Source organism: Cottoperca gobio, chromosome 9 (assembly GCF_900634415.1).
Source record: "Cottoperca gobio chromosome 9, fCotGob3.1, whole genome shotgun sequence".
Classification (NCBI taxonomy): Eukaryota; Metazoa; Chordata; class Actinopteri; order Perciformes; family Bovichtidae; genus Cottoperca; species Cottoperca gobio.
In genome coordinates this window covers 19,880,218-19,904,487 of record NC_041363.1, presented here as the reverse complement: position 1 = coordinate 19,904,487, position 24,270 = coordinate 19,880,218, and the positions used below count along the sequence as shown (strand labels likewise).

Here is a 24,270-nt window from a genome sequence, read left to right as displayed (position 1 = left end):
TAATCATCACTGCCACCCGTGTGATAGCGCACCCGACCCCAGCGGTTCTTCCTGTGAGTGGCAAACCCGGCCACCAGGCGCTCACTGTCGGGCCCTCCCTCTGGGCCTGGGCTTCCTCCGGGCAGGGTCTCTCCTTCTCTTTCCCTTTTTTTCATGAGGTCGTTTTGAACCATTCTTAGTCTGGCCCCTCGCCTGAGACCAATTTGCCTTGGGAGACCCTACCAGGGGCACAAGGCTCCAGACAACACAGCTCTCAGGTTCATAGGGACACACAAACCTCTCCACCACGGTAAGGTGATGGTTCCCGGAGAGGAGCATGATGATCCCTACTGGTCCCAATTGTTTTACTTCTAACCAACAATGCACCGGGTCTGGCTTCCTGTTTACCTGTGACGTCACGACACCATTGTTCCCAGCTGATCATGTGGCGTGGCGCTCAGGAGTCCGCTGTTCTGGTTGAGTTCTCCACGATTCGCGGGATTTCAAGTATGCTTTTGGCTGTTCTATCCCTTTTAATTTGGAGCAGCACCGGGGGAAGCCCCCACGGGACTGGAAAATCCCGTCATATTCTCTCATCCCGGTTTTACCAGGCCGGGGATCGTGCTCGTCTTGCAGTCCGCTGGGCTTTATGGTGATCCCCCTCCTTCTGGTCCTCTCCCCCGCATCTGTCCAGTGCGCTTCTGTGGACTTGGCCCGTCTGATGAGCCTCATGGCTCTACAAGACAACTTTATTATTCCTGCTAGCCATATTCCTGGCCTTGTATTCGGTTTAAACACCAAGAGAGAGTCATCAAATAATCCACCTACGTCTGTCTGTAGATGTCTAATTGTACTGTTATTGTTGATTTCAGGAAATGTGCAACCTAACCCTGGACCAGATTCTGTTGTTAATTTTAACACTCCTACAGATTTTAAATTGAGGTCTGGTCTTGGTCTCATCCATTTGAATGTGCGCAGCTTGATTGCTAAAATGGATATGATTCATATTTGGGAACACTCAACTGATGCTGATATAATAGTGATATCTGAAACCTGGCTAACCAAATCCATTCCAAACAAGGATATTAATATTGATGGTTACATTGTATATAGGACTGATCGACCTACAAAGGGTAGCGGTGTTGCAGTCTTTGTTAAATCTAAGTTTCATGTAAAGATTCTTCTCTCTACATCACTGACAAAACAATTTGAACTTTTGGCTCTTGACTTGGAAGTATCAAAAGCTCTCCATATCACTGTCATTGGTTGCTACAGACCACCTTCAGCTGTCAGTGACGCTTTACCATCTTTAATGCAGCTTTTGTCCAGTCTTAACTATAGTGAAAGGGTCATTGTGGGTGACCTTAACTGGAACTGGCTGCTACCAGCATCAGAGGACTTTAAAAAATACTGCAATTCCTTAAATCTCTTTCAGATTGTTGGTAGTCCCACTAGAACCAATCTGAAATCTCCTGAAAAATCCTCCTTAATTGATCTTATCCTTACAAATACTCCTCATAAATACACCACTGCTTCTGTATTTGCAAATGACATCAGTGACCACTGTGTTATTGCTACAGTAAGGAATACAAAAGTCCCTAAGACAAAACCCTGTGTCATCATAAAGCGTGATATGAAACATTTTGTGGAGCAAGGTTTCTTTCACGACCTGTTTCTCTTCGATTGGGAGAAAATCAATCTCATATCCGATGTTGAAAATGCCTGGAAATTCTTTTATGATGGTTTTATTATTTTTGATAGGCACGCCCCCTTAAGAAAGTACAGAGTAAAAGGCACAGATAATGCATGGTTCACATCAGATCTCTCTGATTTACTTCACGAGCGCAATGTGGCATGGTCAAAAGCCAGGAGTACAGGTCTTGGGTCGGATTGGCTGCTCTTCAGGCAGCTGCGAAATGCATGCACTGTTAAAATCAGAAAAGCCAAATCTGATTATTTCCAAACTGAAACCGCAAATAACTTAAATAATCCCCTTAAATTCTGGAAAACTATTAAATCAATAGCTGGAAATAAAAATGTGATAGAGCTTCCACCTTGTATTGTCAAAGACTCTCTTCAAATCTCTGACAAGGCAGAAATGCTTGGTTGTTTTAATGAACATTTTATTGCCTCTGGTTCCTTGTTTGAATCTCAGAACATACCTCAAGGAGCCCCTGCTCACTCTGAAGGTCGTGTCTGGCCGGGTCAAACCTTTACTTTTAATCCAGTAACAATCTCAGAGGTGCATAAAGCCCTTAAAAGTTTAGACACAAGAAAATCAGCAGGTCCGGATAACCTGGAGCCATACTTTTTAAAGTTAGCAGCTGATTTCCTCGCCTCGCCCCTGGCCTATCTTTTCAATCTATCCCTGGAGACAAACGAAATTCCCCTTATTTGGAAATCTGTTTTTGTTCTCCCACTGTTGAAAGGGGGTGACCCCACTCTCCTAAATAATTACAGACCCATCTCCAAATTGTCTGTCTTAAATAAAGTGCTGGAATCATTGGTAAGTCAACAACTAAAGGACTTTTTAACGACTTATAATATTTTATCTGACCTTCATTCTGGTTTTACGAAAAAACACAGCACTACAGCGGTCGCCTTAAAAGTAGTAAATGATTTTATACATTTCTTAGACAATAGAGAACATTGTGCAGCACTTTTTATTGACTTATCCAAGGCTTTTGATACTGTAGATCATGCCTTATTGTCACAAAGACTCTACAGTATAGGTCTCTCAGATCAAGCTGTCTGTTGGTTTGAAAATTATTTATCGGGCAGATCACAGTGTGTGCGGGCAGAAGGTATAACTTCTAGTTATCTTAATGTATCCAAGGGTGTTCCACAGGGATTGGTTGTAGGACCATTGTTATTTATCATTTATATAAATAATCTTAATCACAATGTTTTAAATGCAAATTTCCATTTTTATACTGATGACAGTAATTTACTGCTCTGCGTCCTCCCCAAATCAGGCTCTTTGTCAGCTCCAGACTGCTTTTAACATTGTACAATGTAATTTGTGTGATTTGAAACTTGTTTTAAATGCTGGAAAGACGAAGCTCATGATGATCTCGAAAGCAAAAACCAAACACTTGAACCTCCCTCCTATCAGCACTTCACAGGGTTCTGAGATTGAATCTGTGTCTCAGTTCAAGTATCTTGGCATTATCATTGACGATTCTCTTTCTTTTAAACCTCACATTTTAGAACTTTTGAAAAAATTAAGAATAAAATGAGGTTTTTACTTTAGAAACAAGTCCTGTTTTTCTTTCGAGGCCAGAAAGAGATTAGTCTCTGCAACATTTCTGTCTGTGCTGGACTATGGAGATGTTGTTTATATGAATGCATCGTCTCAGTGCCTCAGCTCTGTGGATACCGTCTACCACGGGGCACTGAGATTCATAACAAACCTCAAAAACCTGATGCACCACTGCAACTTATATGCTCGTGTTGGATGGTCTTCCCTGACCACCCGTAGACTGAAACACTGGCACATCCTTATTTATAAAACTATTCTGGGTACTCTTCCACAATACCTAAGGATCTACATTAGTAGGAAATGCAGTGGACCATATCGGCTTCGCTCCGAGGACTTGTTTCTTTTAAATGTCCCAAAAGTCCGTACAGAACTTGGGAAAAGGGCTTTTAGTTACGCTGTTCCGGCTGCCTGGAACCAGCTGCAGAATGAGCTGAAACTCAGAGAGCTGGTCTCTCTGAACAGACTTAACTCTTAAAGACATTGAAGCAGACCGCTGTGTCTGCAAATGTTTTAATTAATGTTGTGATTGTGATTGGTTTTTTTTTGTCTGTAACTGTGCTGCTGCCTATCTTGGCCAGGACACTCTTGAAAAAGAGTTTTTTTCGACTTGCCATGCTCGGAAAAGCACAGGTGTTAGTAATAACATTAACGAGTTCTATTCAAAAGTCCCTGTAATCCAGACAGTGTGACAGTGATGCACAATACCAGGACCCTGAAACTGATGCAGCTAAATGGAATATTTCTCCCTTTGTAGTAAGTAAAAAAATGTAGCTTTAAAAGGAGTATACAAGGCTCATTAAATGAATAAATCTGTTTCACCATCTCACATCGTGGTCTTGAGAGACCAATTTAAACACCATTTTATGCTGAATCCTACACTCTCTGTATGGTTACAGTGAGACTACTGTGGTTACCTTTTACTGTAATTGCTCCAGTCTCTTACTGAAGAGGCACAGGCTAAAGAGGAACTTCTGTTATTATTTAATGGCTAGCTACCATATAATTCTCAAATGACAGTTTCTTGTCAAAGTTCTCCATTGTTATATGTACCACCATTAACAGAGTCTCTAGAAAAGCAGTTCATGCATTCAATCCTCTCTACTGCAATGCAAAGACAGGCGTACATATTGCATCACTACATTCAGCCTCTATACTATTTAAGGAGACTGTTGCTCATATTGTATGAGAAAAGGAATGGCTGCTTGGAACTGTTCATTTAAAAGGGTTAATAGAAGAACCCTCAAGGCGAAAGCAAAGACGTTTAAAAACATACTGACAGGTGACAAATTAAAGCTCAGCGAATGAGTGGGGAACCAAATGCTCTCGTACAAGGGTGCACTGAATGGGAGATTGTGTTCGACAGCACTCTCTCTACCACCATCGTCAAAACACAAAATAAGGAAAAATATTTTGGAAGATTTTCAGAGTTCAAGAGAATTGTTGTTGTTGTTGTTCTGGAGGCTTGTGGTGTTTCTTTTCCTTTCATTTGTCACCTATATGTGCATTTGCAATCTTTTAAATATTTTTTCCCTTTCCTGGATAGCACCTCTTTCTGCCAAGGATCACCATGGAAACCAGACACAACAGCTCAATACTATTGGATCAATGTCTACATTTGTTAACTGCTTGTAATGAATGTAGAGAAATGCAAAAAAGATGGATATGATTTTCTTTTTTTTGAGAAACCAAAAGAGGAAGTTCTGTCAAAGAAAACTCTTCTACTGTCACATTTTCATAAAAATCTTTTTGTTGAGAATTGAGATTTATTTTGGTTTTATGGCAGCAACATAAAGATACTAGCAGAGGGGAGGAAAGGGGTATGTCTCAAATTGTAATTAAATAATCCTGTTTTGTGTTGGCAGTCGGGGGATGGAGCCATGAAGACCCATCCTGTTTGGTAGAACAGTTCTGTCCGGAGTACAACGAGTGGAGAGCAGCAGCGCGCATGGTCAACAATCGTGGCAAAGTGGCTGTGGGCACGCTGGGTGGCAAGATCTACACAGTGGGTGGGGAGGATAACATCCGATGTTGCAGCAGTGTAGAGAGGTGAGAGGCAGTACAGGTTCTAAATGTCTTTCACGGACAATTTGTGCAGTGGTCTTAGTTTGGCAATTATTTATTATCTCGAAATGTCAAACTTCAAATTCTTTCACATGGTATTATCACTATAAGCTCCTTAAGGCAAAGGATTTCTCGCTGTAAGAACTTCATATCATGATTTGAACACATTTGGTTTGTTTGGTCGTACGTTTCTTTGATTTTCATGCTTCAGTTGAATGCAAACATTAATCTGCTGACTTCATGAGAGGCTGTAACTTAAATAGTTTATTTTGATTGATCACAGTTGTACCTCGGGGGACAGTTTGAGATACCAGTCATATCTTGAGGTTACGGTCCAAACCAGAAGGAACGTCTTTCCTACTGTTTATGTAACTTTATTTAATCAATCGCTGAGATTAAACGTGTCTTTTAAATTAAATAGCAGCAGCACTATAGCACAAAACACATAGACCAGACTATGACAGAGTTGACTGTAAATCCAGCTTGAATATAAAGGAATACACTCATGTAAAAAGTAGTTTAACATATTCCTGGCAATAAGGAATAACAGTTATGTTCAGTATACGCGGAGGAAAACTAATCACAATAAGCATGTTGTTTGACCTCAAATGCATCATGTTAAACATATCAGAATTGGAAAACAACTGTAATATGCATTTCTCACTTTCTTCAGTTTATTTTTTGTCATACCCAACCCTAATCCCCGATGGTAAACTCAACCCATAATATCACACATCTGTAGTCATTTAAAAGTGCTTACTCCATTCATGGTTCAACTACTCTGGGGATATGTGCAGTCAGGAATAATAAGAGTGGGCTGATATTTAGAATTTTGTCTGGAGCATTCCCCAGTTGAAGAATATTAATAATATGCATATCACGCAGCTGCAAGGCTATCAGAAAAACGGCATCAATAAGGAAAAAATTACCGCCTGCACACTTACTCCGTGCCACACAAGTTTATTATTGACTACGTTTCGATCCTATTCGGATCTTCGTATAATCATATTCCTCTTCACATATATCAGGAAGTACATCACTTGCATTTAAAAATATGGCATGAAGTTAGAGGAAAAAAGGTGAAGAGAAATCTTGATTACATTTTAAAATTTGAGGGCCTTCCCCACTCATGACGCAAAAAGACTGAAAGCTGTTGCTAAAATAAATACTGTGTTCTTTATCGCTAGATTTGGTGGGGAGGAAATAAATAACTTATTTTATTTGTTGCTGTTGTTTACATCACTGACCAGCAGAGGTCAGCATTAAGGCAGAAATTAGATGTAGACCTTTAGATGTTAAACCACAAGCCATCTTTTCTTTTGTCAGCAAGAGACAATCTAAAATCCTCACTCTGCGGGATTTCCCTCATTCTCTCATGTTGCCAGGGTATCTATTCATCATAGGCAGGGTAGGTCAAAAATAAACTCTCTTTTACACACGCAGACACACACACACATACTCTGCTCTCCTGTTGCATGTGCCTCCCATTTCCTCTCCTCCTACTCTATCAGATGTCTCAAAGGATCTGGCTCTGTTCCCACTTCCCACAGACAGTCACTTCTTAACTGAATTCAAGCCAGTTGACCCCATAATGAGCTTTCCCGGCTGGCTGCAGTAGAGAACGACCTGCTCCAGACTGATCAGCTGTTATGGCTGAGGGGTGGTTACAGCGCTCATATTTTTCGAGGGTATACCAGACGTCAAGCAAAAACATTTGGCAATTAGAATTGTTTTGTGGGATGTGGGTTTTCATTTAATGGCTCACAAAGGAGAGAGAACTTTTTTTTTTTAAAAAAGCCTTCCAGTGGAGAGGAAACACTGGCAGATGTTTACACAGCTGCCCACGCAACTCAAATACTTTCTCTCATTGTGGATGTGTTCCAAAAGCACACAACTGCAGACATACAAAACAAAAAATATACGTTCATATGAAAGCCTGCTCTTTCATAGGAACTGTGTTTGTTCTTCTCAAGTTGTTATTGCCAGCACCAGCATTTAATACTTTGACATTCATGCTCCTTGACCGCCATCATGGCAGGTACAACCCGGACACAGACAGCTGGAGTACAGATGTAGCACCCTTGAGCAGCCCCCGCAGCGGAGTGTGCCTGGTGGCGATGGACGGATACCTGTACGCTATTGGAGGACACGATGGCATCGCTGCCGTAAATACTGTGGAGAGGTACTGTAGCAAGATTGTTACAAAAGGTCAATATCTCATCTTGAAATTAACTGTGAATGCTCTTAAGCGCACTGCAGGTGAATATGATAAATGTTTTAACTAATGGATGCCATAATGAAACGGTTGATTACTTACATTGAGATGATTTTGTAGTAAGAAGTTATTGGAAATGTTATGTTTAAACATGCAAATTAAGCATTATTTTTTATTTCATATGTGTTAATATGCATACATTTCTGGAAAAGAAATCTGTACATTGCATAAGCCAGGGTATAAATTATTGTTTTATTTGTTGTTGTTGTTGTCAAAGTTTTTACAGAGGGGATTTTGGATATCTCTTTGTATCACTCAATAAATCAGAAAGAAATATTACATTTTCGCCATGTTTTTAAGAATAAAATGTTACTTTACTTACTTAAATTAAGAAAATATGTTTTCTGAAATGTTGTGTTTTAAATACAAATGAGGCATTATGTAATGCTAACTTTTGGTGAATTTAGGAGAAATCTGAAGACGCAAATAGACAAAGTGTAGTAAAATAAACACCTTAATGCAGTGATTCCTAAAGTGGGGGGTGGGCCCCCTAGGGGGGGAGCAGAGCTATTGCAGGGGGGGACGTGGCAAGGCTTGAGCCCTGCTCAAGCCTTGCCACGCTTGCCAGTTTGTGACAGGGCTCCGGGGGGGGGGGGGGGCTCTAAAATATTATCTACAAAAGGGGGACCCTGCAGAAAAAGTTTGGGAACCACTGCCTTAATGTGTATTTTGGATGTTTTCTACTCGTCTGGTAGAAGACCATATTGCAAAATAGCCCGAACTCTCAAAATTTACCAAATGCTTGAAAAGAACGACGTGTTTGCCTGTTGTGTTTTGCCTTACTGTTAACTAATGCGACAGCGCCTCAACAGTGGGACTACTATTCATTATGTTTCCTATAAAATCCTGCAGTCAAAAAGGTTTCTCTTTGGTTTTCTTAAAGAACAAATGTTTAAAGCACATTTTCTCTTAAATATATCTAGAATGAAAGTAACAATGATGTTAATTACCTGACATCTCATATTACTTTGAAAGCAATCTGAAGTCGCTGATTCAGAGCAAGGAACAAAGACATGATTCATTTGCGTTATGCAAAAACGTGAATGACTGACACACAGAGCATTTGTTAAATCGGTCTTGCTAACATAACTTTGTGTAATTGTTCTAGGTATGATCCAAAAATGAACACATGGAGCAAGCAGGCAGCAATGCTGACCAGACGCACCAGAGCAGTGGCTGCTGTGCTGGAGGGTCACTTGTATGTGATCGGAGGGAATGATGGCGAGATGGCTCTGAAATCAGGTGAGAGATGTTGTTACCAATAAAAGACCGTCTTTGACATCCGACCTAAGGCACACAAACACCCACAGTTATTTTATCTAAAAATCCAGCAAATCCTAACATTTGAGAAGCTAGCATTAGCAAAGGTCGGGGAATTTCTGCTTTGATAAATGACTCAAAGGATTCTCAAACATTTCCAGTGCTTTTGTTTTCTTCTATTTACTAACTGATTAATGTATTCAGCACTTATTTGAATTGCCATTGGAAAACTCAATTAAACACTTACACTTACTTTTAATTGTGTGGTGCCCGTGCTTGTTGAGTGTTTATGTGTTAATTTGACGTGTTAAAGCTGGCACAAGAGATAGAAAGTAACACAAAAAAGAATAATAAATCAGAGAAGCTTAAAGTGATAGCATTCAATTATTTATGTGGGAATGCTACTCAAATAGTCAACAGTTTATTTTGTGCTTGGAGGCATTTTGTGAAAATTGACCTGCTCCCACTACTATTTAAAAAATAACTCGGCTTTCTTTGACAGCTTTTTGACGTGCGGCAGGACTTAAGTCTCGCATAACGACTAGCTTGACCTTTTATTCTCTGCGAGTAGCCCGTATTCTCACACACACACACGCACACACACACATTCTCAAGCCCCCTGCCCTTGCCGAAGATAACCAGGGGTTATGTTTTGCTGCCACTTGTCACTGACTATTTCAGTCTGTGAGAAGTGCACGTCAGTAAAATTCCCACCACCGTTTTTTGGATCCCATCAAGTTCACGGTGTTTGCTTACGAAATTGGTTGAAAAGATTATTTCGGAAACATTTAAAAGAGCCCTTTATTGAAAAATAAATGGAAAATATATTCGCTTCATTGTTATTTTGCTTTTTTGACAGACTTTTCTAGCTTTTTATGTACATCTAGAATTGCATTGGATCAATGTACCCTAGACATTTGTGTACATAAATAAAAAGACCTCATGTCTGTAAGGTAGTATTACTCACACAGTGTGTGCAGCTGTGTATTATATGATATGGCCTTTTATGACTCCTGCTATCCTCTAAATGTCCCCCAGTGGAGCGATACAACCCTGTAGACGGTACCTGGTCGATATGCGCCCACATGCTGAGTCCTAGGGAGAATGCCGGCTGCGCCGTGTACCTAGGACACATCTACGTGGCTGGAGGCAAAGACGAGCTCAACCTGGACCTCTGCGGTACGGAGAGGTTTGACCCGGAGACCATGAGGTGGACTCCTGTCAAACGCATGAGGAGCAAGAGGGACAACGTGAGTAATGGATCACTAAAACACATCAGGTGTCAGGCCTCCCTTCTGATTTAAGGTCCAGTTTATTTTTACATTCAAATGATAAGAACAAGAAAAAAAACGGAGAGAAGTATAATGACTGAGGGATGGATACAATTTCCCTTAAGAGATTACCTCAAATATTTGAGTAGAGGGTCTCATTATATGAAGCCTGGTAGTGGCCATGGATCTAAAATATTAATGAATCGAGGCCACGATTTATTTATGTAATTATATTGTTCGTCTTGGTTTTTTTTTTTTTTTTTTTCTGAAATTCATCAATTTTCAAGGATTTAAAGGACCCATGGGAACTTTGCTTTTACTAACGATACCTTTGCCAAAATTATTTCATTTTGTGAGCACAAATGATTAATACACAAAAAACATTTAATCAATTTAAGGTAACAAATTATATCTTGTGCACACGAATAAGTAAATCGTGGCCAAATATATTTTTTCTCTATGGCCACTGGATCCCACAGTTTAAATGTTTGTTGTTTTTTTTCTCCAAACAAGAACATAATAACTTGTCACTTGCTTTTTGTCTGGCATGCCATGGCTGGATTGGCAGGTGTATTCATTAATATGTTCACCATCTTAGTTTAGCGTGTTAGCATTTGCCAACAAACACAAAGCACATATGAGACTGATGGGAATACCATTAGTTCTGCAGAGTCACAAACCAAACTGGAACAATAAACAACAGCAACAATGTATAATTAAAAAGCATTTTGAGCTGATTATGGCACCATATGAAGCATTAAAGGATCATTACAATTATTACAATTCATCTTGGTGTGGTGTGATGTCTATCCATTCAGTAGTTGTCGAGACATTTCACTCAAAACCGCAAAAGTCAATCACATGGGGGCGTAAGCAGAAAAGTCAGAGGATCACCAAGATCACTGTCTGGACACCATGAATGTACAACATTATGTTCCAAAAGAATATAGACTTTTCACAAAATAATGGAAAAAACTGGCACCAGATGAAAAGTCAAAATTTCATTGCAATCCATCCAATAGTTGTTGAGCTCTTTGAGTCTGTACCAAACTACTATCTATAGAGCCGAGCTGCTATTTAGGCTAAAAGGTGCCCATATGACATATTTTGTTTATTGTATGCTAAAACTATTGAATGTATACTGTCACAAGAGTATTTGATGGTGCAGTGTATTTGTTTCACTCTTTAAGGTAACCCCCTGGTTTATTGCTGGTTTTCAATACAATCAAAATAACATGTCATATCTATTTAATTTAAACTCATTTGTTGAAGTCATTTTATATAATGTTTCATACTCACTCTTGTGTATTGTGTCTCAGGTGTCTCTTGTAGTGTTCAATGGTGCCTTGATGGCTGTGGGAGGCTCTGACGGTGTCACCAATCTGAAGACAATAGAAGCTTACTGTCATGACACCAACACATGGAGGTAAGAGGAAAAACAATGCTGTGACATCCTTAATGCTGTTTAGTGCTTATTGCTGTGGCACTTTTGAACTGAGCTTCCAAGGGATTGCTTGTCATTCAAATAATGTCCTAAGCTTAAATTTATTTTTTGTTTTCCTTCCCTATTGATGTGGTTTGCAGGTACTGTAAAAGCCACACAACACAAAGAGGATGCAGGGATAACTGCATACAGTAGTATAAAACATACACTATGGTGTATGTATCTAGACTAACACTCAATAGTTTAGCTTTAGGAACTACTCAGGTTGTTTGTGTCACTGTTACTTGAATAGATTTTGAGTAGTTGACAATGGCAACAGTGTAACAAAAAGCAAAGTTTAGGTTTCATGGTACGGTGTATATGTGAGTGTAGAGGAGCAAAAGGAGGGAGTGCTTTTCAAAAAGAAAGAAATAGATATGTTTTCATGATCTACTCTGTTTTTAACAACATAGAGAGCTTTCAAAAATGAATAAGGACAAAGAAAATAACCGTATCCTCCAGAGTGATGACTCCTATTCATTAGAGGTTTAATGCAACATTACATTAATTACTGTTACAGAGTACTTGCCATTATGAAAAAGTTGTCAATAAATTTAAAGCTTTAGACAAAAATACTTTATATCCAGAAAGTCTGCTGCTTACAGACAGACAAATAAGTCACTTTGTGATTCATGCACCAAGCTCATGTAAGGCTCCTATATCTTTATATATGCCTTCAGGCTGCTTACTGAATCCGAGTGCTTCAATGTCTGACTGTTTTTCTCTCCATCTGTTTTTAGACACTTTGGAAGCATGAAGAGCAAGCATCCAGGAGGCAGAGTGGCTGTGCTGTGCTGAGCCTCGACAATGCTCGTATTACATGAACAGGACAGAGGTGTTAGAGAGAAATAGCCTAATGGATGTGCGCCAGGCTTCATGGACACATTGTAATATGGTTGAAGTAAGACTGCATAATGACTAAATAATTGAAGAGTTCACTCCAAAATGAGACATTGCTGCATTACTTAAAGCTGGCAGCTGGTGTTACAAAATGTCTACAAGCATTACATTAGACGACATTATAGGCTATCACATTAAAGTAATGGCTATTTTTATGTCTCTAGCTCACAAAGCAGACCTCTTTTATAGAGATGAATCAGCGGCAAATAGATTTCAGTTTGTTAATTTTCCCTCAAAACATTTTAGTCAAATATTTGGATTTGGATTTACCGATTGGATTCAGCACCAACATAATTGTAATCCGATTAATACTGGAAATTTAAAATGTATCTGTCTTGCAATGTTAAACATGACACAGTGATCTGGTGTTTCACAAAATTGTGCATGAGTATCACTTCAATAATGTAAATATTGTGATTTGTGTACTGATTAATGACAGAGTAACAGGTATGAGCCAAACAAGATGGAGGTAAACATGGGAATAATGCAGGTGTTTGGTTTAAGATGAGCAGGATTTAAGTGACAAAATATGCAATCTTTGAGCATTGAGTATTTTTGAGTCAATTTTAACCTTGATGTTTTGTGCAAAGGATGTTTTGAAGGTGAGACAGTTGGCTCCTGGAAGTGGAATACTGGATGTTTTAGTAATATGGGCTCGTAAAATGGCATAACGATACAGAATAATGATGTGTTTTATATGTTATGAGCCTTGTTAGAATTGCTACATAATTTGTTTCCCCTTTGAAAAGTAGATGTTCATCATATAATTACATTTTGTATGTACACCAGCTTCTGGGAATATCTGTAATACTATCATATTTCTTCAATTACCCATTCAGCCTTGACTGTAAACAAATTACTTAATCATATTTCATCATTTAGCTTGTGTAAACATGCGCCAATAGGCAGCTGCAGAATGGGTAACAGCATCGGCTGGATCAAGTTGTGGGAAAGAAATCTGTGGGAATCAAGATCCTGAGTTAGATAAACGAGTGAGTGAGATCTGACTGTTGGCATGGGAAAGCATAAGTGGCTGTGTGGGCTTTGAAATGATGACGCTCAGAGCTCTTTCCCCTGGAGAATAATGGGCTGAAATGTGGAGAGGCTGAGCACAAGGAACGCACACAGAGCGACTCGGCTTTTCCGGAGAGACACACAAGCCAGCGGTGTCTCCCACCAGTCACTGGGCGCACACAGAATGAATATTTTTTTCAATATGAGGGGGACGATTGTGAGGCAAATAGCAGAGGACAGAGCTCTTGCAGGTATGTTAACAGAAGAATGTAGCCTAGAAAGAGATTGTGGATTCCTAGAAGTTGCCAAGACTTTGCATGCACTGTGTATATACTCAGTCATTGATGTTGGATATTGGGAAATTATGAGAAATCAATAAATAACTTATCATTTGGGGACTGTTGTGGTCTAATTTCAATGCAAAAGCTTCTTCGGCAAATTTCTATACTGGCCATTTAAAGCCTTGGTTAGACAGATGTACTTGCTTTTGCTGACTGATATGTAACTGTTATATAGCATTCACAAGTACATGCAGTACAGTTGCACTTTCCACCTCTTACCACCAGATGAAGACACACATGCACTGGATCAACACTAGCATTTCTCACCATCATATTGCTAATAAAACAGAAGAAGCAGTCTAAAACATAATGCCACAGTCTTGCATCTTTACAACAAAGACAATGTGACTTTATTTAGCAAATGGGGTGGCAACATCATGACGATGCAGAACTACAGTGTCTATAATTAGGTTTATTCATTTCACTACACTACTTTTTTTATGAGAAGTTTCCTGTCAGCATCAAACATATCAGTTCCCACAAAAGACATCAAATTATTGCAAAGTTCTCCGGTAGATGGTGAGGCACCCGTAGGTAATTTAAGCGCCCTCTTGCTGATCGTTGCTGGAGAGGATAGGATGCTGATGCTGACAGGAGAGCATGGAAACCAGCAGCGAGTACACCGCGCTGACACGATGCCCTTATTTTAAAAGCGTTAGCCAATGTTATATGACAGCAAAACAGCGACGGAGTAAGCCATAAGAAGCGCTACTTACTGTGATTTTAAGAAGCGTAAGAAGCGGCTGAAAAAGGTTACATGGGGTTTGCGAGCTAATTAAAAAGAAGAAGTCAAGTGGAAAAGCAGGTTTATAGTCGCCAGCATTGGACTAAAAATAACAATTCGTCATCCTTCCGCCAAGCAATATAGTTCGTCAACACTAGCAAATAAAGTTGTTGCTAAGCGACAACGAAGTCTCTCAGTGGTGACGGTTTTGCGCTCGCGCATTGATATTTAAATTGACTGTCAGGTGTGCGATAAATTACAACTGTTTCGAAGGCGTGTCAGCCAATCGGCACCGAAGACCGGGACTAGTTTTTATCATAACCCTAAATAACCCAGCATAGTGAGCTACATGCTGATACAAAACTATCTTGTCGCCAAGAGGATATACAGTGGCGTGCTTTGATTTAACTGAACGCTTAAGCTAACTCCGTTGGACACTTGTTTACCCCCCTGACCGCTGGAGTCGACTTCCCTCCCCTTTTTAATTACCATTTTCCAACGATGAGAAAACGCTCGCGCGGGCGCCTTAATAGGAAGCATCCTCTGTCACACTGCTGCATGAGCAGTGTATGGAGGTTAGGATGACGGGACCTCGGGCAGACACGGGAACACAGCCAGGTAAACCAAGTTAGCAAGAAGTCAACCCATGTGACTTAGCCTATGTTTATTCGGGAAGACCGACTTTACTCAGAGTGACTCATTTATAAGTTTACTTATCTTGTGTATCCGTCTATTATTGTGTCTCAAGGCAATACCATTACCATTCAAGCTGCTCTAAAGGGAATGGGTATCTGTGTTACTCTTAAGTGAACTCGTACTGACTTAATATTGTGTAAGTTCAATGATGCCACTAAGCTTCTTTGGCTTGATAGCTTTTTATTGTATACAGTATGATGATGTGGTGTTTAGATGGGTGTTAGCGAGCTATGTGTATACTGTCACACTGATATTTATGCTGGATATAATTGCAGATGTTTTGGTTGATCAGGAGTAGCCTATATGAATATGAAACTCTTATGAGCAATTACTTGGAGACCCAAAGTAAAATTGCTCTGAAGATTGCCTGTTTTACACATGAAATTTGTTTTGTAGGCTTTGTGTTGTCACTGACAAACTTTTCTATGAATATGACGACTGCGTTTCAAAGATGGACCCAATTCATTCATTTCTTTTTGTATAACCATGAGAAAAAATTAGACACTGTCAGCTTCAGATGAAAAGTTTAATTGTCAGAACACAATGTTAAGATATTGCTGATGGTGTCTGCCTTGTGTTCTCATATACAGTAACCTTGGGCCTACTATAATACAAAATGCTATAAAGAAGACTGCAGATTTTCACAGATCTTATAAGTCAGTCTAGATCATGGTCTTTTATTCTTACCCATGATCTTCTAATTTATTTAGAGACCAATTTTATCTTTGCCCTGCATGCTTTTTTTTGCCTTCGCTTCGTCTGCTTTCTGTGAACTGAATCTGCGGTATTTTCTCCATTAAGTGGAGACAGTCTCTTACTGGGATACATTCTGTGCATTATTCTTGTGGTCACTTTGCCTCATCCATTATGGTTTTCAGAGGTTTCCTAAACTTATGATTCCCCCTCAAGTAAATGACAAATTGATAACAATGTGTTCATTGCAATTTCCTGTTTTCCTCTCCTTTTCTCTTCTACCAGGACACTAATTTGTCATCTCTCCACTCTCTTTCCTCTGTCTATGCTTCTGAGGGTTTGTGCTTTCACTATTAAACAGGAGAGAGCCCATCTCTGGGTGCTATTAGCCCACTCAAGGCTGCCCACACTGTACTATAATGACCACACACACACACATATACACAAAGCTCTGCATTACCCACTTTTTGTTCCCTCTCTGGCTTTAGGGGGATACACCACTAAATCATGTAATTGGACATATTGAAGCCATCTATGAAATAAGCTGAGCATTGATTCACTCAAGTAGAAACACACACACACATGAATGAAGCCCTTCATGTTCAGCCAGTCAGAAAATGCATTGTTGTACATACATTGTAGGCGTTTTTAGAAATTGCAGCGTTTTATATCTGAAATATTGTTTTTCTTCTCCCAGTGAGCAGAAAATTGGTTTAACACCACCTTGATAAGGCGATTCTTCCTCACAATGGTTGCACACATTTAAACCTATACTATATGTAGACCTCTGTCAAGGCCGTTTCCATAAGTGGAAAAATAATGTGTGTATCCACCCTGTGATTTGGATCTGCTCCAAACTGAGTGAATGGTTCTTCCTCGGTTTATGCCACACCCTTCCACAGATTAATAAAAATTGCGGCTGTATTTCTTTCCGTAATTCTGCTGACTAACTAACAAACAAACTGAACACATAACCTCCTAGATGGAGGTAATAATATCTTATAATCCCTTCTGAAATGCTTTTTTCCTCTTTATCAGAATATACACAATAAATAATAAATCACCATCAATCTTCTTGCATGTGTGAGACTGTGAATAGATTAATAATAAACTGTACAGATAAAGTGTCGGTGTAATCCCGCTCTGTTTAAAGAGCAGCACATTCCAGAGGCCATGCTGAACTCTGAGGAGAGTTCAACTGTGACACAGACAGTGAATGTCATCATATCACATCTGATTGAGGGGGAATTTTTAATGCGTGTGTTAAAACTCTCTCCCTGTCTTTCTTCTCCCTCTCTCTGTCTTGTCTCTCCTTTATTTCCCCCCCCCCCTCCACACACACACAAGAGGCAGCCATGAGCCCTCCGCGGCGATCATCAAGCCCTCCACGCCGATCATCAAGCCCTCCACGCCGATCATCAAGCCCTCCACGCCAATCATCAAGCCCTCCACGCCAGTCATCAAGCCCTCCACGCCGATCATCAAGCACTCCACGGCGGTCATCGAATTCCCCTGATGACAGGTCATTTACCAAAACACGCAATTCCCCTATATGTTACACTGTAGGAACACGTACATAAACGCTCACCACTACGTAGCCAGCACTGTATGCACTAGTCACACACAAAACGCATGCTGTTTTGTACAAGTAGGTAGTTTGTATTTTCATGTTTGCCTCTGCAGTAGTTTTGAATAATGCACGTGATTGTATATGTTTATTTTGTTAAATAAAACATGGAATGCGTGAAATAAGGCAGTTACGTCAAATCAGACTTTCATGCACGACTTGTTTCAGAGAATCAAGTCCACGTTTAGCATTTCTTTCATTAATCATCAGGCAAATAATTTATGTTTAAGCTGTTTTCTAAGCTGTGTTTCACACTGTAGACCCAACATCTTAGAAGTTTGGCTAGAATCTTCATTCATGTGTTTTATATGCCATGTTCACTTGACATCAGTATTCATTGAACAGATAAATGGGCCTTTTTTCCACGTTGTGGTTTTCTTTTGTCCCAGATGAATAAATCAGAGGATTTCAATACAACATATATTCCCCCTGAACATTGATTGTTTTTCGACAGTGTTCCTGCTCATTATACAACACTAACTGCCTTCCCAGAATATTAAATCTTCTCCCCAGTAATGACCTTTTTAAATCATTGTCTTATTTTCCCTGTATATACAAACGCTCTCAGGTGCTTTATTGTTATAAGTTAACTTGGAAAATGTAATGTAACAGGCATGTTGATGATCAGATTCTGCTGTACTTCTCATGTCGCAGGCCCCCCACTGAGAACGTGCAGATGAACAACAGTAGCAACTCCGGCGTGATTCTGGACATCTCGGCTCTCAAGATGGCGGAAGTGGACTCTGAGGTGCCGCCTCTTCCACCTCGCTATCGCTTCAGGGACTTGCTGCTGGGGGACCAGACATTTCAGAATGATGACAGGTAGCATTAAAACCCTGTTAGTTTATGTACTACAGTATATGAGATGCTGCTCAGGGATGTTCCTGGAGAGGCGTGCGTGCTGCGTGCGTGCTGCGTGCGTGCTGCGTGCGTGCTGCGTGCGTGCGCATACACCTAATTTATGTTTTTAATTATATTCCACCAGGAGTTAACTTTGTGCTGAATGTTGTAGTGTATAGTGCTGTACCTACATTCCCTCGAGCAGCTGCCTCATCAACTTCTTCCTCGGTTACTGTTTCCCTACATTTGCAAGAATGACTTCTCATGACAACCCCCTATAGACATGGCGTGTCTTGTATGGAGCTGTTGTTTTTATGTGTAGGTGGATGGAGCAATGAAAATAGAAACGAAGAGAGGTGTTTTTTTTTGTATCGGTAAAAGTAAGAGTCTTGCACAGATCTTGTGGCTGAATTGCACTGTGGACTATTTGGAGTACTACTGGTTGTTGTGAATTTGACCTAGTTTAATTGTTGGTACAGTTAAAAAAAATAAATGCAAGGTACATTACAAGTAGTGTTAATATGGTGTGACTGCTTCAGTAAGTGTTCAGTGTATTTCTCCTAAACTCAGAGTGTACTCAGTTTGAGACTGCAGTTTCCTCTTGCTCCGCACTGAGCATAACATAGCCCGTCTCTTGGCCCTTGACTGGTGCTACAGTCACTGGAGTGCTGAAATGTTTGGGAGTTTCCTAAGGGCTACATTATTGCTGCGGTTGGAGAGGCAGACCAACAGATGCTTTTTTTTTTTTTTGCAGAATTAGCCGAGCATCAGCCATGGCTAAGTGCTGCGGAGCTCTCCATGGTGCTGAAATTAAGCTATCTCACTGAAAGATCAGCAGTCACTTCAATATTGGCTTGCAGAGAGCAAACTGAGAGCACTGCTTTATCCTGTAGCTTTGTCAGTAACCTTAGATCTAAAACTAACATGAGATTCACTACTTATACCAGCTGAGACTGTTGCCCTAAGGATCGATATTAGCAAGCTTCTTTTTAAATAAACTGAACAAAGATAGTTACCCCTAGTTTTATCTAGCCATACACATACTGTAGATGCAGTTTGATTTTCTGAGATCCACCACAGAATCTCCCACAGAATCCTATGATTGTTTTCCTTTACATACCTGTAGAATGTTTTTTTATAAGTGTATCAACCTGTGAACCCTGATTCTTGTAATGCACAGTGACAGTATTGTTGCACCCTTTTCTTTCAAACCTTGTTGTCTCACTCTGTTAAATATAATGTTTACTAACCTGTTTATTCTCCCTCTTTGTGTAGCTGGCCCCCTTCCCTAACAATACCGTTGATTTATAACTGTATCAATGGTTTAATCTGACAGACGGCCCTTTGTGTATGTTATCTACCGACTCCAGGCTTTCAGTTGTCCGGAGCAGCAGCAGCATTGTTTCTGCAATGACTCGATCACCTTCCATGGCTTTTGTGTTTAGCAATTTGCTTATTGATCTCCCTCTTGTATGAAGGGATAGTGAATAGCATCACTTGTGAAATCTCATTTTGAACCAAGAATCTTGGCTAAAAGGAAATGCACCCTGCAGTGAATTGCTGTCAGTATGTTTTATATCAATGCAAGGTCTTCTGTCTACACATAACATTTCAAGCAGCAGTCTAGTATTTGACCATTTCCCCCCACACACATTGGTCTGTGTGCTTTACCAAGGGATGCAGTGCAGTATCTGACTACATATCCTTATGAAATTGGTTTTCTAGCTGCATGCCTTTTTTATCAATAGTGATTACATAATAGGTTGAAAGATGAATAAAGCAACTCTGACTCACAGTACTGATTATACACAGAGAGAGAGAGAGAGAGAGAGAGAGAGAGAGAGAGAGAGAGAGAGAGAGAGAGAGAGAGAGAGAGAGAGAGAGAGAGAGAGAGAGAGAGAGAGAGAGAGAGAGAGAGAGAGAGAGAGAGAGAGAACCAGAACCAGCCTTAATTTCTTCTAAACAAATAACAGCTGTAAACTGCAGCTTCACACACCTGCACAATGCATGTTGGTAAATGAATGAAGATGCCAAAGAGAGAACGGAGAACACCATTAGTGGTAATGTTTTATGGCGCTGTTCTGTAATTGCTAGTTTCTGAGCTCTGGAGTGGAAACAGAAGCTGACCATGCCACTGGGCTTTGGTGACGCTCTGTTTCTTGGTTGATGATCTTCAGTATGCTCATTTTTTGTGATGTAGAATATTTCCTGTGCTGATTCCGTGACAAGTGTAGAGCCACAAAACAAATTAACCCCCAGAGGGAGAGTTGCCCCCCGCCTCTCTATGCCCTGATGCCCTTTTGCATCTGTTTCCTTGCATTTGTCATAGTGGGCTCCGAGAGGGAAAGGCAGTGTGCATTTGTAGCACTGCTGTTTTTTTTCTTCTTCTCTACAATCGAATATTAATTTTCATATTTGAATGTTTTATATTTTACTATTCGAATATATATTCAAATTTAGAATAGTCGTTGACAGCCCAGCCTGACAGATTTTTGTTTTCACATTGACAAAGGAGTGGGAGATGGATAAAGTCCATCATGGCTTATGTAATATCATGACATTACTGGGATATAGTGACTCTTCTGGAAAATCATTGAGAAACTGTTTATTAATAGAAATGACCCAACAGGAAAGTTGTATTGCCCGACACATTCAGGTACTTCATCACATTGGTGCAAAAATCGTATAAAAAACCCTTATTTCCATAAAATTGTGCGGCTCATTGATTTGCAACATTACAGTGCTTACAAACTTTTCTTCACGAGAGACAGCCATCAGCAGCTTATTTAAAGAGTAATGTTCTTTTCTAATTTGAAAAGAAATTAACATTTGAACACATTTTAAAGGCCAAAGTACTTAAAACTAATACTGTGTTTCACAAAGAAAAATTAGAGAAACATCTGAAAGATGCACATAACATTATGTAGCAGAATTTAGTTTCTCTTATGTTTTGCCACAGAGATGATCCCACTATAGGTAATAAAAGAAATTCTGCCAGTTGACAAATTGATATAGTCTCACCATGGTATATATATTGTCATCGTCATCATCATCCATCAAATCAGAGCAGACTGGGCTTTTTGGGAGGAGGGCTTAAAGAGACTTAAGCTAAAGCAGCATTTCAGCCGGAGTATATCCATGTAACCATGTATATTCAGACAGTATGAGAAAAAGAATGTGTTTTCTCAACATTGAAGCATGTAAACATCTTTTAGTAGAAACACAAAATACATATGAGTGTGTATGAACCTGAAAATGAGCAGAATATGTCCCCTTTAATGTCCCCAAATCTCAACAGAACTAGACCCAGGCCATAAAAGACCAGAATGTTCCTTTGCAACAATAAAATAAATGCACTCAATTTAGTTTTTATAAGTTTCTCAATGTGTGTCACTCCAACATTATTAAGGCATCAATCCCTTCTGTGCTGTTAAAGTATGTGTGTCCTTGTATTTCCGTTCATCTCTCTTTGTGTCTGTGATGTGGGCGTGCAGTGTGTGAGTGTGTGTGTGTGTGTGGGGGGGGGGTCTCCCTCCTGAGCTGTCATTATCTTCAGGGTTGGGTGTAAGAGGGCCGTAATTATGGCTTAGCTGTGTGGGTGCTGAAGAGGAGCAATCACGCTGAAGTCATGAAGTCTGACAAGCGGTGTGTGTGTGTGTGTGTGTGTTGTCTGTGCAGGTGTTTGTGTGTGTAGACACACCGGTGTGTGTACCTGAGTTTCTGATTATACATCCGAGTGTGTGTGTGTGTGTGTGTGTGTGTACGTGGGTTTATTTCTCTGTCTGTCAGCCAGCGGAGGAGGGCCAGGCTTATCGTCAGAAATAGAAACAAGCCACAGAACATTTTCTACACGGGGTGTTCAGGGTTAAAATGGAGCAGCAGAAAAAGAAAATTGGTCCCATCTATCTTTCCTCTGCTTGTCTAATCTTGTTTGGACTTTTCTTTCCTCGTCTAATCAAGGCAGGATGCTGATGGGAGTAATGTCGACAGAGTGAGGAGTGTTAATTGGTCACTGAATCAACTGACACCTCCTAGTGAGTCAAATAGTGACACTTGGAATGGAGACCCAGCACCGACGCAAGTTCTGCTGTCGAGCAACAGCTCGTCCCAGACACAGATCATTCACTCGTGTTGCCGTGAAAATCTCTAACATGACAGCTTTACAGCAGCACAGAGGAGGCCTTGTTTTTAGCTTTCTAATCATCTATTTCTAAGTTGTTAAAATGATTCTGATACATTTCATAAAACAAAGTTGTTGAATTTTCTGAAGACACAGGTGTTCCCCAGAACAAAGTCATGTTATTATATAAGGTGAGCGGTTGTATCTCCTTTTGTTATAGGGATGTTTTTTCAGTCCATACACATATCACAGAACCAAACTCCAAATGGAATAAATAGACGACACTTGTACACTGATGCTGGCAGCAGCAGCTGTTTGATTGCGCTGATTCTGTGGCAGAGGCGACTGCTGGGATTTGACGCTTGAATGATTTTCCATCTGAGTTTATGGGGCTGATAAGATGGAGAGCAAAGACAAAAGGGGAGATAAGGAGCAGAAGGAGCACAAATCCCAGAGGAAGGGAAAGAGGAAGATGGAGTAGATGGCAGATAGAAGATAGAAGAGAAATGAGGCAGATGAGGGATATGTAGAGGATAATTAGGTCCAATAAGTCATGGAGGACTGAGTGTTTACACTGCAGGCCCTCTTGCTCCATGCCAAGTTCCTGCTCATTTTACGTACAGGATGGTAGTTTAGTGTTTGTGTATCTGTTTATACAGGTATAGATGTAAATAATGCGTTATGTTTCTTGATATAGTATAACTTATGGTACGGCTGGCTCAATATTTATGATGATATGAACATTATAATATCATTCCACTACCAAAAACAACTAAAATCAGATTTGACAATTGTATTACTGGGCTCTTCCTGACTTCTTAAATGGAAAACAATCTTGTCTTTTAAATAAAGACAATAACAATAAATCACCTGTTCATTAGTTGACTAATTGGTCGTTTCGGTCTTTATATGACTAAGATTTCTTTAGTTGACTAGTACTTTTTTAATGCTTTTTCTTGCTGTATGACTCATTTCCAAGAAACTTCTGAACACATCTCTGGTAAACACAAGATTTAAAGTGGAGATTTTCCAATTCTTTGTAGAGAAACTCTGTTTTACAAGAAGGATAATCATTTTATAATATACAAGTGCCACATTTCTCATGTCAAAGCTCTATTTGAATGTTTTGGAAAGAGTTCACCTGGAGTCACAGATGTCCCATGGGAATTTCAAAATAAAGGCATATCTTAAAGATGATGATGTGTATCGATGTTTTCACTTTGCATTGATTTTATTAGATCATTGAATCTATACATCTATCCTCTCCTCCTATATTGTGCTGTATTTTAATACTGTAAAATATGTCCAGATAATAATTTCACACACATCACCCAGTCTCTATGTGAACTCCAATTTTGGCTAAATGAATCTCAAGTGAGTTTGCTATTCTGCTTTTTATGGTTGAGTCTGGTGCTCATCCATAATAGGAACGGTTGAGTCAGCTTCCTCTGAGCCCTGAAGATTTGGCATGTGTCAGGCGAAGGTTAAGCTATGGTCAAAGTGATGCAGAGTGATGGACTTCTGAAAAATTGCATGGACTAACATCTACATCTCAGACATAGGCTAATGAATTGTGACCCTAAAGTTTCTCAACATTATCTCACTAGAAAGTGTGACATACTTGAAAAGCTGAGTGTTGCTACTGGTGACACTGTTCCGCTTAGCAAATACAGCTGGCAATACAGACCATAGGTGCATTAGTCACCACCATCAGTGCAGAGTGG

The 24,270-nt window shown here is 39.9% G+C and overlaps 2 protein-coding genes across 3 annotated transcripts; both read left to right on the top strand.

Annotated features, from left to right (window-relative positions):
* The first annotated feature begins 3,902 nt into the window (after window positions 1–3,902).
* Window positions 3,903–13,904, top strand: LOC115013111 (kelch-like protein 20). The gene is made up of 7 exons (XM_029439109.1): window positions 3,903–3,994; window positions 5,104–5,287; window positions 7,341–7,484; window positions 8,686–8,819; window positions 9,876–10,087; window positions 11,428–11,534; window positions 12,332–13,904. The coding sequence occupies exons 1-7, from the start codon at window positions 3,973–3,975 to the stop codon at window positions 12,387–12,389; spliced, it is 861 nt and encodes a 286-aa protein (XP_029294969.1). The 5' UTR covers window positions 3,903–3,972; the 3' UTR covers window positions 12,390–13,904.
* Window positions 13,905–14,951: 1,047 nt separating this feature from the next.
* Window positions 14,952–23,762, top strand: LOC115013118 (serine/arginine-rich splicing factor SR45-like). 2 transcript variants are annotated; one of them, XM_029439123.1, is made up of 4 exons: window positions 14,952–15,188; window positions 17,307–17,481; window positions 18,241–18,408; window positions 22,391–23,762. In XM_029439123.1, exons 1-4 carry the CDS (start codon window positions 15,140–15,142, stop codon window positions 22,419–22,421), a joined length of 423 nt encoding a protein of 140 aa, XP_029294983.1. In that variant the 5' UTR covers window positions 14,952–15,139; the 3' UTR covers window positions 22,422–23,762. The 2 variants fall into 2 exon arrangements, with proteins under 2 accessions (XP_029294983.1, XP_029294982.1); XM_029439122.1 differs by having other exon boundaries at window positions 22,387–23,762.
* Window positions 23,763–24,270: the final 508 nt, after the last annotated feature.